Genomic DNA, 14,628 nt, shown 5'->3' on the forward strand with positions numbered 1-14,628 from the left:
TCAAACCCAGGGCCTCAGGCATGCAAGGCAAGCACTGTACCACTTAGCCACCTTCCCAGCCCCCGGGGTGCTTTTTTGCTCAATGCTAGGCTTCTACCTCCTGAGCCACAGCTCCACTCTTGGCTTTTTTTTGTTTTTAAATTAGTTAAAGAGTCTCATGGACTTTCTAGCCTGGGCTGGCTCTCAACTAGAATCCTCAGATCTCAGCCTCCTGAGTAGCTAGGATTACTCTCATGAGACACAAGCACCTGGCTTTAATGTGCTTATTAGGACATACAACTCTATCCACTGTGAGTTGTTTTATGTAAGTTACAAGACAAGGTTCAAAGTGAACTCTTTGTGAATATAATCTACTTGAGATAATATTTTTTAGGGGCTGGGAAGGTGGCTCAGTGGTAGAGTGCTTGTCTTGCATGCCCTGGGTTCAATTTCTCAGTACCACATAAGCAGAAAAAAAAAGCCGGAAGTGGCACTGTGGCTCAAGTGATAGAGCGCTAGCCTTGAGGTAAAGAGCTGAAGGACAGTGCCCAGGCCCAAAGTTCAGGCCCACGACTGGACCCCAGAAAAAAAAAAAGAAAGAAAAGAAAAAGAGATATTTTTAAAATGCTGGCTTATTTCCTACTATCATATAATTTCCAGTTTGCCTTCTATATTCTCTCTCTCTCCTTCCTTCCCTCCCTCTTTCCCTTTTTCCTTCCTTCCTTCCCTTCCTTCCTTCTCTTCCTCCCTCCTTCCCTCCCTCCCTCCCTTCCTTCCTTCCTTTTTTTCTCTTTTTTCCAATCCTGGGGCTTGAATTCGGGCCTGGGCCCTGTCCCAAGGCTTTAGTACTTGAGCCATAGCTCCACTTCTGGCTTTTGGTGGTTAATTGGACATAAGAGTCTCATGAACTTTTGTGCTCAACCTGGCTTTAAACTGAGATCCTAGGATCTCAGCCTCCTGAGTAGCTAGGATTACAAGCATGAACCATAAGTGCAACAGGAACAGCATTAATTGTAACACATTTTCTAGACCAAGAGAAACAGCAATATAGGAAACTCAGTATATCCAGTAACCAACACCCAGAAACTAGATGCAACCACATTTAGCCTGCACAGCTTACTAAGTTTCTTCCTGTAAGACCTAAGAATCACTGACTAAAAGGTTGCTCTACTTGCCTTCCTGTCCCAAAGCCCTCTTCTTCTTATGTTAAAGGTATTTATAAACCTCATTGCCATTATACAGACATTATAGGTGATAATAAACACTTCATACAGCACTACTGAAATTACCAGGCTGATGGCTGGTTGAGAAGCAGCCCAGATTTCATTTAAAGGGTGAGTCTAACTGCTGAAAGGAAGGCTCCAGTGTGTAATTTAATGAATGTAATGAGACGGCTGGAGCCTGACAACTTTAATTTAAGCAGTCTATTCCATCCTGAAAGATAAATCCCCCTTAACATTCTAATAGTGAGGACTAAGCTTTCTTAACTTTGCTCATAAGTTACAACCAAATGATATATTCAATGTGACATTTATAGAAGTTAACATTATATACTTATATTTTCACTGACTGGAGTATGATTTCACTTCAGATTAAATTTTGTTTAAAAAATTTGTCTCAGTTGGCCACTTCTCAGGGCAATTAAATTAAAAGGAAGAGAATGGGCAAGTTGGGAACAATTAAAAACATTCCTGCATGTGTAACATAATGAGCATCATTTTCAGGCTTTCTCCTGGTACTCTTAACCTCTCTTTATATAGGCAAAGCACTTTTAAGTTAAGCTTCTCTGGTATTTCAAACTTCCTCTTTTTAGTAGGCTCAAGACCAATTTCTATCTAGGTGATCTTCAGTATTACTAAATATAGTAATTATAGAATATTTCTTTTTTTTTTTTAAGAATACTTCTGATAATGCCGCTGCTGCCTCTTCCTTTTTTTTTTTTTCCTTTTTTCTTTTTCCTTTTTTGATGTTCCTGGGGCTTGAACTCTGGGTCTAGACGCTGTTTCCGAGCTTCTTTCACTCAAGGTCAGCGTTCTACCACTTAAGCCATACTGCCACATCCAACTTTTTTGAGTGGTTTATTGGAGTTAAGAGTCTCATAGAGTTGTTTCCTGCCTGGGCTGGCTTTGAACTGCGATCCTCAGATCTCAGCCTCCTGAGTAGCTAAGATTATAGGGATGAGCCAATGGCACCCAGTGATGCCATTTCTTTAAAAAGAGTAAAGTTAGAAAAGTAAAACAATCCAAATACTGGTCTGCAAACCACAATGCATGTCCATACTGGGGTTTGAACTTAGGGCCTGGGAGTTTTCCCTTAGCTTTTTTTTTTTTTTTTTCCAGTTCTGGGGTTTGAACTCAGGGCCTGGGCACTGTCCCTGAGCTTCTTTTGCTCAAGGCTAGCACACTACCACTTGAGCCACAGCGCCACTTCTGGCTTTTTCTGCTTATCTGGTACTGAAGAATCAAACACAGGGTTTCATGCATGCTAGGTAAACACTCTACCACTAAGCCACATTCCCAGCCTCCCTTAGCTTTTTTGTCAACAGTTGACACTCTACCATTTGAACCACAGCTCCACTTCTGATTAATTGGGGCTGAGAGTTTCATGGACTTTTCTGTCCCAGTTGGCTTTGACTGAAATCCTCAGATCTCAGCCTACTGAAGAGCCAGGAATAGAAGTATGAGCCACTGGCACCCAGAAGGTTAAGATCTCTTGATTTACAAAATAAGTGGTATGGTAAAATGAATTGCTAAAGAACCATTCCATAGTCACATAGACATAGCAGAAAGTAGGCAATAAAGAAATGGGAGTTCATTTCAATTAGCATCATTTTATATGGTCATATGTACATAACTATTGAGCTATTGTGATCCTCTGCTAGGACTACCCTAGACATATACTGATTATTACAAATAATCAGGGAAACCAAGTAGCCTATGTTTCTTTGGGTCTGGCTTACTTAACATGATTTTTTTCCAAGTCTTTCCATATCCTTATAAATGAGGTAATGCCATTCTTTCTACTAGAATTCCATTGTGAATATTTATCACATTTTCTTGATCCATTCATCTACTGAGGGGCTTCTGGGGTGGTTCCATATCTTAGCAATGGTAAATAATGCTGCAATGAACACATACAAGGCCACAACTTGTATGTGATCATTTGGGTAAATGCCCAGGAGAGGGATTGCTGGATCATAGGGGAACTCTGTTTAGTCTCTGAGGAACCTCCATACTGCTTTCCAGAATGTTTTTTAAAATGTACTGTGTGAAGTTATTTCTTTTTTTTCATTTTTTTCCCTTTGGTTTTATCCCCTGTTGTCAACTGTTTTCATTTTGGTACCCTGTGTTTTCTTTTCTTTTCTTTTTTTTATTGTGAAAATACTGTACAGAGGGGTTACAATTACATGGGCAAGTACATTTCTTATCAAGCACTGTAGCCTCCTCCTTTGTTTCCCCTTCCCATTCCTTCCCATCCTCCCCCCCGCCCCCCCACCCAATCCTCCCACCCCCCTCCCCCTCTCCCTCCCACCTGCACCAAAGTTGTAAAGTTCGTTTTCGACATAATGACTTGTACATCTCATTGTTGCAATGGGTCCACCTATATCCCTATTTAAACAATTTGTTTTCCCCTTCCCCTCCACAAATTATACCGACATCAAATACAGTGAAAGCAGGGGTTATACTGTGGGGGAGGGACATACAAAGCAACAAAGAAATAATCTATGAAAGAAAAAAAAACATTTGAATACATATCTTAGGGTTCATTTCCCTAACATCACCTTATCTGACCTTTTCTGCTTGACTCAGTACTAGTTATTGCAAATAAGGGAAACCATGGGACCTATGTTTCTTTGGGCCTGGCTTCCTTCACTTAATATAATTTTTTCCAAGCCTTTCCATTTCCTAACAAATGGGGCAATGTCATTCTTTCTGATGAAGGCATAGAATTCCATTGTGTATATATACCACATTTTCTTGATCCATTCATCTACTGAGGGGCATCTGGGTTGGTTCCATATTTTACCTATAGTAAATAATGCTGCAATAAACATAGTCGTGCTGGTAGCTTTAGTATGATCTTGTTTGTAAACATTTGGGTACCCTGTGTTTTCTGTATACATTTATCTGCTTTGGGGAAGGGAAGGAGAACAACAAAATGGTGAGAAAAAGGACAAAGGGTGAACCAATTCAACTGCCATATTCAAAGACACTACATTGGAAATCATCTTTACAACATGGGGAGAGTGTTGAGGGGAGGGAAAGTGGGAGAGAAGCAGAGGGGGTAACAATGTTTGGCAAGAAATGTACTCATTACCTTACTTAACTTACTTATAGTTACTTAACTGTAACCCCTCTGTATAACACCTTTGCAACAGAATAAAATAAAGAAATGGGAAGGAGAGAAGTAACTGTCGGTGCCAGTTTTCAGAGCGAGTTACTGTACTTTGGATATATTGATTAGATGGAAAGCAAAGCAAGATAGCAAGTGAAATTACCTGCTGAAGACTCACTATTGCTCAGCTTTTTCCAGCAGATGCAGTTTATAACTCCAGTGCTGTCATCCACTGCAAGAGAAGCGAGAAAGGGAGAAGAATCACATGTGAACTCACATATCATTGCATTTGGCCACACTGAATGATGACCTTTTCCAACAGCCTAGCAGGGGCCATTCTCTTATCAAACTCTCCCTCTTATCTTTGGAAACAGTCTTCACTATACAGCAGCATAAATCATGTGTCTTTGTATGTCAGTATGACACACTACCTCAATAGAATGCCTTGGACATTTCCCTCACCCTACCTTCGTTGCCCTGCTAAAAGTGACCTCCTCGGGAAGCTAGATCCAAGACTCAATGTGGCTTAGTGGTAGAGTCCTTGCCTAGCATGCATGAATTCATGCCCTGACTTCAATTTCTTAGTACTATATAAACAGAAAAAGCCAGAAGTGGGGCTGTGGCTCAAGTGGTAGAATGTTAGCCTTGAGCAAAAGAAGCTCAGTGACAGTGTCCAGGCCCCAAGTTTAAGCTCTAGGACTAGAAACAACAACAACAACAACAACAACAAAAAAAAAAACCCAGCCTTCTCTCTCACCCTAGAACAAGGTAGCATCACAGGGTCCATAGTGCAGATGCAAGGGCACTAAAGGCTCAGCTTCTGTTACCACTTCCCAAGACAAAGTGATCCTCATTCTTTGGGCTTCTTTTTGTTTGTTTGTTTTTTTGGGTCCAGTCATGGGGCCTGAACTCTGGGCCTGGGTGCTGTCTCTCAGCTCTTCAGCTCAAGGCTAGCGCTCTACCACTTGAGCCACAGCACCACTTCCGGCTTTTTTTTCTTTTTGTGTATGTGGTGCTGAGGAATCGAACCCAGGGCCTCTGGCATGCAAGGCATGCACTCTACCACTGAGTCACCTTCCCAGCCCCTCTTTGGGCTTCTTTGTTAAAGAGCTTCTCATAAGACCTTACTCATAACAGTGATTTAAGGAAAGCCAAGCACATCACAGAAGAGCATACTTTACTTTTTATAATTTTTTTATTCTGGCCACAAAATAATATTGCTGTGGCTTATTTTATTCCTTAAAAAAAACACAACAATTCCCATTGCACTAGGACTTATAACTGTAAATAAGGTCTGAGCCACCAGGAGGCTGAGATCTGAGGATTGTAGTTTGAAGCTAGCCCTGGCAGTAAAGTCTGTGAGACATCTTATCTCCAATAAACAACCCTCCCTCCCTCTCCCCCCCCCCAAAAATCAAGACCCAGCACTGGTGGCTCATACCTGTAATCTTAGCTACTCAGGAGGCTGAGATCTAAGAATTGCGGTTTGAAGGCAGGCCCAGAGACAAATCTAAGAAACTCTTACAAAACTTAGGCACTAAAAAAAGGATAACCCCTCTAGGCCTACCATTTCATCTCTTGTTAACTGCGGATCTTATCTTAATTTATAATGGAAAGTCAAAAGAAAGAGAGCAGATAAACACTTGTCTTGGGAAATGTGAGGTTGTTCTGGTCTTGACTGGAGCTCCCAAGACTCAAGTCAGAGGTGGAGTTGCTACCAGGTGCTCTGTGAGCCATGGGCACTGTTCAACCTCCTTGATTTGCAGCCCCTGCCAGCAAACTCTGTGCCATGGTCCGTGAGGCTGCTGCTGACTTGACTTCTATCTACATGCGCCAGAGAAGAGGAGCATCCTTGCAGTACACTATCATGTCCTTTCCTACAAGGCTATGGCACAAGTCAGTGTGAGCAGAAGCACCCAGCATGGGCCTCTGATGGTCAGAGGAGCAGGCCTCTTGACAGCAGGGGGTGGCCAGCTGGCAGGTGGCCTGAGGAAGCAGAGAGAGAAGCAGCTCTCCCCTTGAGCAGGCCACACAAGAATGAGGTCACAAATGCATTTCTGCTCTCAATGACTTCCATATGGCCATCTCCCGCAGCCCACAGATGTGTCATTCTCACACCACCCACTCAGAGGGAAAAACTTCTTGCAGAGCAAATAGATCTTCTTAAGTCTTTTCCTGATGGGCAAAGGGATTAAATGCAGCCCTGTTAGATCACAGGCCTAATTCTGATCTGGTTCTAGGGCCAACCCTGGAGGCCACAACAGCCTTATTTATTCGAAGTAAAAATGAGAAAACTCAAATCCAGATCTAGCTAATTTGGGGTAAGAGGAAAGTGACAAGGAAAGAACAGCCTGCTGACAGTAGAACAAGCTGGGGTTGGTAAACAGTAGATTGGGCCCATACCTCTCCCAGTGGAGCTCCACTGGAGCAAGTTACAAGGGCTTAAGTTTTCTCGATTACAAAACAGAAATAGATAGCATCTGTCTTTTCTACTTTAAAAGATTAGAGAAAGAATAACATGAAGTAATAAATGTAAAAGTGCTTCATAAACTGAAATACATGATAATTTCCTCACTGGTATTCAGAAAGGATGTACTCTATTGTACTACAACCTACTTGCCCACAGGTGGCTATGCTGTTGGAACTTAGCTAATGTTTGTTATGTTCGAGAAAAATAGTACCAATATCTTTGGTAAAATAAACACTGAAAGGCTGGGAATATGACTTAGTGGTAGAATGCTTGCCTAGCATGCATGAAGCCCTGGGTTTGATTCCTCACTACCACATAAACAGAAAAAGCTGGAAGTGGTGCTGTGACTCAAGTGGTAGAGCACTAGCCCTGAGCACAGAGAGTTTCAGGGACAGAGCTCAGGCCCTGAGTTCAAACCCCAGGACTGGCCCAAAACAACAACAACAACAAAAAAAACCAACAACAAACACTGAAGCAGGCAGATCTGATGGTATATCCCTGTAATCTTAACTACTTGGGAGGCAGAGATTGAGAGGACTGTGGTTAAGGCCAACCTGGGCAAACATTTTAGTGAGATCTCCATCTCAACAAATAAGCAAGTGTGGTGGAACATGTTTATAATCCCAGCTACATGGGAGGATATAGGTAGAAGAATTGCAGCACAGGGCTGGGAATGTGGCATAGTGGTAGAGTGCTTGCCTAGCATGCATGAAGCCCTGGGTTCAATTCCTCAGTATCACATAAACAGAAAAAGCCAGAAGTGGCACTGTGGTTCAAGCCTTGAGCACAGAGAGACTCAGGGACAGTGCCGATTTATATACTCAAATTTCAGCTATGTGAGAACCTTACACATAAACTCAGTTTCAGACACAATTGTTCTTACCTCCGTAACTGTAGAAAGCATCTCGTTCTCTCACTCTCACGACAGTTCCCACAACATCTACCTGTCTTATTGGATGCCTGTTATACAAAAATATACCTAAAATTGAAAACAGGGAAGTTTATATAACACATGATTATATTTTCTGCTTTATTAAATGTTTGTGGGAGGAGGGGTCACAAATCAGTGGCATGCTGTTTGCTGACATTCCAGTCGTAAGGAGCAGCCCTTGACAAATCGCAGACTTCAAGAAATTTGGAGATCTTTTCTTCAAGGGTTAGAAGCAGACAGCGTGGCTTTAGGGAAGCTGAACTAGAGCAGAAAAGTGGTGTTGCCAACATTTAATTTAATTTACTTGGGAACACAAAGTGTACTTCCATGAAGAAGGCTCCCAGGGGCCTGAAAACAGCCACCCCAACTTAATAGTGTATCTTGACCAACTGGGAAAGAAAATGTAAATCATGAGAAAGACTTCTTTGTATTCTTTTTTTTTTTTTTTTTTGGTTGTGGGGCTTGAACTCTGGGCTTGGGCACTATCCCTGTGCTCTTCAGCTCAAGGTGAGTGTTCTACCGCTTGAGCCACAGCACCACTTCCAGTTTTTTTGGGGGGGTCCAGTCCTGGGGCCTGAACTCTGGGCCTGGGCGCTGTCCCTCAGCTCTTCAGCTCAAGGCTAGAGCTCTACCACTTGAGCCACAGCACCACTTCCAGCTTTTTTCTTTTTGCTTATGTGGTGCTGAGGAATCGAACCCAGGGCCTCAGGCATGCAAGGCAAGCGCTCTACCACTGAGCCACCTTCCCAGCCCATTCTAATGTTTAATTGGAGATAAGAGTCTCACGGACTTTTTTGCCTGGGCTGGCTTTGAACTGTGATCCTCAGATCTCAGCCTCCGGAGTAGCTAGGATTACAGACATGAGCCACCGGTACCTGGCTCTTCTTTGTACTCTTTAAACCAGTACTTTTCTAAGAAACCAGCCATCATTTCTACAAACTGATAAGAACTTTGAAAACAAATATTTTTTTTTTTGTCTTTTAGTTCACCTCATACCTATAATCCTAGTTATAGGAGGCTGAGATCTGAAGATTTAGGTTTGCAGCCAGCCAGGCAGACAAATCCTGAGACTATTATTTTTAATTAACCATCAAAAAGCAGGAAGTGAGCTGGGCACTGGTGAGGACCGGAGTTCAAGCCCCCCAGTATTGACACAGTGCAAGCATGCATTTCTCCCCCCTGATCCCCACCCCACAGATGATATCCAGGTTATAAAAAGCTAAAAGGCTACCCTTAAAGGCCAGCAGAAACTGGGTGCTGGTGGCTCATGCCTGAAATCCTAGCTACTAGCTACCAGGAGGCTAACAGGAAAGTGTGTGAGACTCTTATCTCCAATCAACTACCAAAAAAGCTGGAAGTAGAGCTGTGACTTAAGTGGTAGAGCACTAGCCTTGAACAAAAGAAGCTCAAGGACAGCACCTAAACCTTGAGTTCAAATCCCCAAACCAGCCATCACACATAAAAAAGGTCAGCAAATAATACCTCTAAAACTTCTTTTTAAGCTCTGTTTTCAAAATCTAGATTTCAGACACTGGCTGGCAAGTTTCTACCAGAGAAACTAGAGAGGGGGACACACCACTGATACCAAGAGCCTCCTTTTCCTGACTTGGAGACAAGACAGAAAAGGTGGACCCTTGGAAGCTTGCAGTTCCAGGACCTTTTAGCTCCTGTAGTCTCTCTCCTAGGCCACTCATATGCCACCAGAGATCCTGGCTTCACTTTAAATACTGTGGGCTGTGTTCCTGTTAACTGCACCAATGATATCTCACCAGTATCTCTGGCATCTTTCTCCCACTGAGGCTAGATTATTTACATTCAGAAACACACTTTCAGATTGCCTCCTCCGCCTTTTTTTTGTGCTAGTCCTGGTACTTGAACTCAGGGCCTGGGTGTGTATTGTCTGAACTTCATTTTGCTAAAATCTAGCATTCTACCACTTGAGCCACGGTACCACTTCTGGCTTTTTCTGAGTGGTTATATTTGGAGACAAGAGTCTCACAGACTTTTCTTTTTTTTTTTTATTGTGAAAATACTGTACAGAGGGGTTACAATTACATGGGCAAGATAATGAGTACAGTTCTTATCAAGCATTGTAGCCTCCTCCTTTGTTTCTCCTTCCCATCCCTTCCCAGCCTCCCCCTTCTCACAGACTTTTCTAATAGTTATCCTCAGATCTCAGCCTCCTGAGTAGCTATGATTACAGGCATGGGCCACTAGCGCATGTCTAGTCTTTCCCATTTTTAAATAAATATATGGCTTATAAATAAAGAAGCCAAGATCACTTTAGGCATCTGGACTTTCTTCCCTCACTTCTAAGCCTGGTCAGAATCTCTGGATTCCAAGGTATGAGAGTCCTGTGACCTAAAGGATCCCCAGAATGGATGCTGCTGCTCGGGGCTGGGAAGGTGGCTCAGTGGTAGAATGCTTGCCTTGCTTGCATGAGACCCTGGGTTCGATTCCTCAGAACCACATAAGCAGAAAAAAGCTGGAAGTGGCGCTGTGGCTCAAGTGGTAGAGCACTAGCCTTGAGCTGAAGAGCTGAGGGACAGCGCCCAGGCCCAGAGTTCAAGCACCATGACCCCCCCCCTCCCAAAATGGACATTGCTGATGGCTCTGTTCTTTCCCTTCAAGACAGAGGGAATGGTTCTTTCCATCCATTCATGCCAAGTCCCAAGTGTGGAAAAGAAGCCTGGAAGCCTGTTTGCCAGGAAGATACTAGGAGAGCAGGTGTAGTCTGAAGAAGAAAACAGCAAATTTGGCCCAAAGCAGGCCCTTCTCCTCTGCAGAGGTGATCTAAAGATGATAATTGGAAGACCAGGGAAACCTTGGGAGCCCTGAGCTGACATTGGCAGGGGCCATACAAGGAAAAAAGCCCAAGTCACTGTATCAACCCCTAAGGAGAGTTGTTCCTATTCAGGAACATGTACATTGCTTGGGGACAATATAGATCCAAAGAACATTCATGAAATGTTAAGATTTTTGAGATGGGGCGAAATGATTGGCCAAAAAAAAAAAAAAACAGAGGTACACACAAGCCAATGACATTTTAAGGTCACCTTGGAGATGTTACTTCAGAAAAATCTGAACAGATCTTCAAGTGAGGTCACAGCAACTTCCTCAAAAAGGACAAACATGGGCCCTATAAATTTACACCTCAAGGACAGACAATGCTAGCCTTTAAGGAGATAAGAGTTACTTGAGGACACAACCGAATCCTTACAACCTCAAGGGACTAGGTGAAAAACTATCTTAAAAGCAATCATAGAACAAGAGAACTGCAGAAGAAAACAACAGAAAAAACTCTTGAGAAAACTCATTCAGGAGGAAATATGGGGAAGGGCTGATAGAGGGTAAATGAGGAGGAATATAGTGGAAGTCCTTTACATGTTTGAAAGTAGAACAATGAAGCCTGTTGAATTGTTTTAAGAAGAGAAAGTGGGATGGAAGAGAGTGATGAAGGAGGTGAGGTTGATCAGAAAACATCGTATATATGTGTGGAAATACCATTATGAAATCCATCTTGTAGGGCTGGGAAGGTGGCTCAGTGGTAGAGTGCTTGCCTTGCATGAATGAGGCTCTGGGTTCGATTCCTTAGCACCACATAAGCAGAAAAAGCCGGAAGTGGTGGTGTGGCTCAAATAGTAGAGCGCTAACCTTGAGCTGAAGAGCTAAGGGCCGGCACCCAGGCTGAGCTCAGGTCCCAGGACCAACAACAAAAAAAGGAAATGTGCTGGGCTGGGAATGTGACTTAGTGGTCGAGTGCTTGTCTACCATGCATGAAGCCCTAGGTTCGATTCCTTAGTACCACATAAACAGAAAAAGCCAGAAGTGACACTGGCTCAAATGGTAGAGTGCTAGCCTTGTGCAAAAGAAGAGACAGTGCCCATGCACTGAGTTCAAGCCCAGGACTGCTCCTCCCCCCCAAAAAAAAGAAAGGAAATGTGCTGCTCAGAAATACAGAGGACATTTCTCAAAATGTATGGAAACATGAACCACACAAACAAGATGCTTGGCTTTTATAAGAAGATGGCTGAACACATTGAAAAATAATTAGAGGACCATTTCTTTTCAATGTCAAAAGATCTCTTCTGAGAATTGAGCTCAAAGGCGCTCCGCTGAGAGACAGTGGCACTGTTCCTCTGATATTTATGTGGTCATTAAGACTTTAAAAAATTAAGTTTTGGCCGGGCGCTGGTGGCTCACGCCTGTAATCCTAGCTACTCAGGAGGCTGAGATCTGAGGATCGCAGTTCAAAGCCAGCCCGGGCAGGAGAGACTGTGAGACTCCTATCTCCAATAAACCACCAGAAAACCGGAAGTGGCGCTGTAGCTCAAGTGGTAGAGCGCTCGCCTTGAGCTGAAGAGCTGAGAGACAGCACCCAGGCCCAGAGTTCAAGCCCCACAACCGACAAAAAAAAAAAAAAATTAAGTTTTGTGAGGCACTTAAGTAAATTAACAAATCAGCAAGAAGAGATCATGGGATTTATAGCCAGTTGGTCAGAAGTACAGAGTGAAATGACCTGGGGTTCACAATTGGGGCAGTTAGGGACTGAGCACTTAACATGTAGGACCTGACACCATCTTCAGGTATAGGGGATTATCCAAATAGGGTTCACAACAGAACCAATTATTTGCTTACTGGGGGGTGGGGTAGGGAAAAGAAAACATCTATCTTAGTGGTAGAGTGCTAGCCCTGGGTTCAATTCCACAATATCATATAAACAGAAAAGGCCAGGTATTGTGGCTCAAGTGGTAGAATACTAGCCTTGAGCAAAAGCAGCTCAGAGACAGTGTCCAGACCCAGAGTTCAAGTCCTAGGATGGCAATAAAACAATACCCAACCAAAACCACTCTCTAAGGGTTTGGGTTTATTCTCCCAATACAGAAAGCAAAAAGACCACAGATTTGAATCCTTTACTCCTAATTTCTGTATATGTAGGACTGTTTCTCCCTCTTTTCTATCTCTCCCTACTTTATACTACTATATTAAAATAATTTTTTGGGGGGGAAGGGGGTCCAGTCGTGGGGCCTGAACTCTGGGCCTGGGCGCTGTCCCTCAGCTCTTCAGCTCAAGGCTAGCACTCTACCACTTGAGCCACAATGCCATTTCCGGCTTTTTTCTTTTTGCTTATGTGGTGCTGAGGAATCGAACCCAGGGCCTCATGCATGCAAGGCAAGCACTCTACCACTGAGCCACCTTCCCAGTCCTAAAATAAATTCTTTTTAAGACTTCTGCCTTGGGAGATTTTTTCCTTGTTTGCTGTGACACCTTAAAATGCTTTTCATGAGTGGATCTCAGGGACTTAGGATTTTAAATAGAAAATGGCAAGCTGAGGGAAATTTTTCATCTGTCATCCAGTGACAGATATAAAATTATGATTGATGTTTGCATCAATCATGACGTTTCCTTTTTTTTTTTTTCCTCCTGGTCGTGGGGCCTGAACTCTGGGCCTGGGCGCTATCCTTCAGCTCTTCAGCTCAAAGCTAGTGCTCTATCACTTGAGTCACATCGCCACTTCCAGCTTTTTCTGCTTATATGTCCTGAGGAATCGAACCCAGGGCCTCATGCATGCAAGGCAAGCACTCTACCACTGAGCCACCTTCCCAGCCCCATGAGGTTTCCTTTAAAACAATGTATCTGAAACACTCTTACCAGCAGTAGAATGATGATTATCAGTACTGACTAGTTGTTTATTAGTTTGGTTTAGATACATAATCTCATCCTTTGTACAAGGAAGATTAAGCCCTCTGATGTCCCTGATGTTTACCTACTCACTGATCTTTAAGCAAGACTGGCATTTGGTGTGAATTAATTTCTTCCTGAGAAGATCTATGGGGGCTGGGAAGGTGGCTCAGTGGTAGAGTGCTTGTCTTGCATGGATGCGGCCCTGGGTTCGATTCCTCAGCACCACATAAGCAAAAAGAAAAAAGCTGGAAGTGGCGCTGTGGCTCAAGTGGTTGAGTGCTAGCCTTGAGCGGAGGAGCTGAGGGACAGCACCCAGGCCCAGAGTTCAGGCCCCACGTCCGGACCCAAAAAGATCTACGAAGATCACCAGATTGTTCTGGAAAATGGAAAAGGATTGGGGAGGCTGGCTGCCTTCCAAAGGGGGAAAAAAATGTCCAAGAAAAATTAGGAAATAAAGGTGTGGTGAGAATCTGTACACAAGGCTTTAGTGTAAGGTCATCCAAATATATTTGTACATGTAACTAGAATTACACAAAACATCATCCCACTAAAACTGGCTACTTGAATGCTTGCCTACTCTGACTCATGGCTTGCTATTCAGAAAGTCATTGACTGGAAAGGTTCACTCAAAATAGTTAAGAGTTCTGGGCAATTGGTGACTCATGCCTGTAATCCTAGCTACTCAAGAGGCTGAGATCTAAAGATCATGGTTCAAAACCAGCAGGACAGGAAAGTCCCTGAAACTCTTAGCTCCAATAGCTCAGGGACAGTGCCACCACCACCAACAACAACAACAAAAAAGGGAGAGTTTAACCAAACTTCTATGTACCAAGTGAAGGCCCACCCACAGTGACTCGAGTTCTTTGAATTGACATATCATTAATTATGATAAGCCCATGTCTAGTAACTCTTACTCTAATAAAACCTTCTAATTTTACATGCTTCAGTTGCTGTTTCCCAGGGACCACCCCACCGCAAACAGAGGCTGTGATTACATAGTTGAACAAGCCAGAAGTTGTCCTTCTTTCCAGGGACCTTGTATTATTTTGATTCTGATAATTCAGTTCAAAACAAAACCATCTCTATAAGATTAAGCATGGGGGCTGGGAAGGTGGCTCAGTGGTAGAGCGCATGCCTTGCATGCCAGAGGCCCTGGGTTCGATTCCTCAGCACCACATAAGCAAAAAGAAAAAAGCCGGAAGTGGCGCTGTGGCTCAAGTGGTAGAGC

The 14,628-nt window shown here is 43.4% G+C and overlaps 1 protein-coding gene across 6 annotated transcripts in view; it reads right to left on the reverse strand.

Moving 5' to 3' along the window:
- Obfc1 (oligonucleotide/oligosaccharide-binding fold containing 1) overlaps positions 1-14,628 on the reverse strand; it is a 36,540-nt gene that overhangs the window by 20,216 nt on the left and 1,696 nt on the right. For 5 of the 6 annotated variants that reach the window (XM_013017656.1, XM_013017652.1, XM_013017655.1 and 2 more), the window contains 2 exons: positions 7,668-7,763; positions 4,478-4,546 (listed from right to left, as the gene is read on the reverse strand). In XM_013017656.1, the coding sequence (XP_012873110.1) occupies positions 4,478-4,546; positions 7,668-7,763 (165 nt within the window). The remainder of the gene's footprint in view (positions 1-4,477; positions 4,547-7,667; positions 7,764-14,628) is intronic. The other variant, XM_013017657.1, reaches the window with a different exon arrangement.

The sequence above is a fragment of the Dipodomys ordii genome, unplaced genomic scaffold (assembly GCF_000151885.1).
Source record: "Dipodomys ordii isolate 6190 unplaced genomic scaffold, Dord_2.0 Scaffold36, whole genome shotgun sequence".
In the NCBI taxonomy this organism is placed as follows: Eukaryota; Metazoa; Chordata; class Mammalia; order Rodentia; family Heteromyidae; genus Dipodomys; species Dipodomys ordii.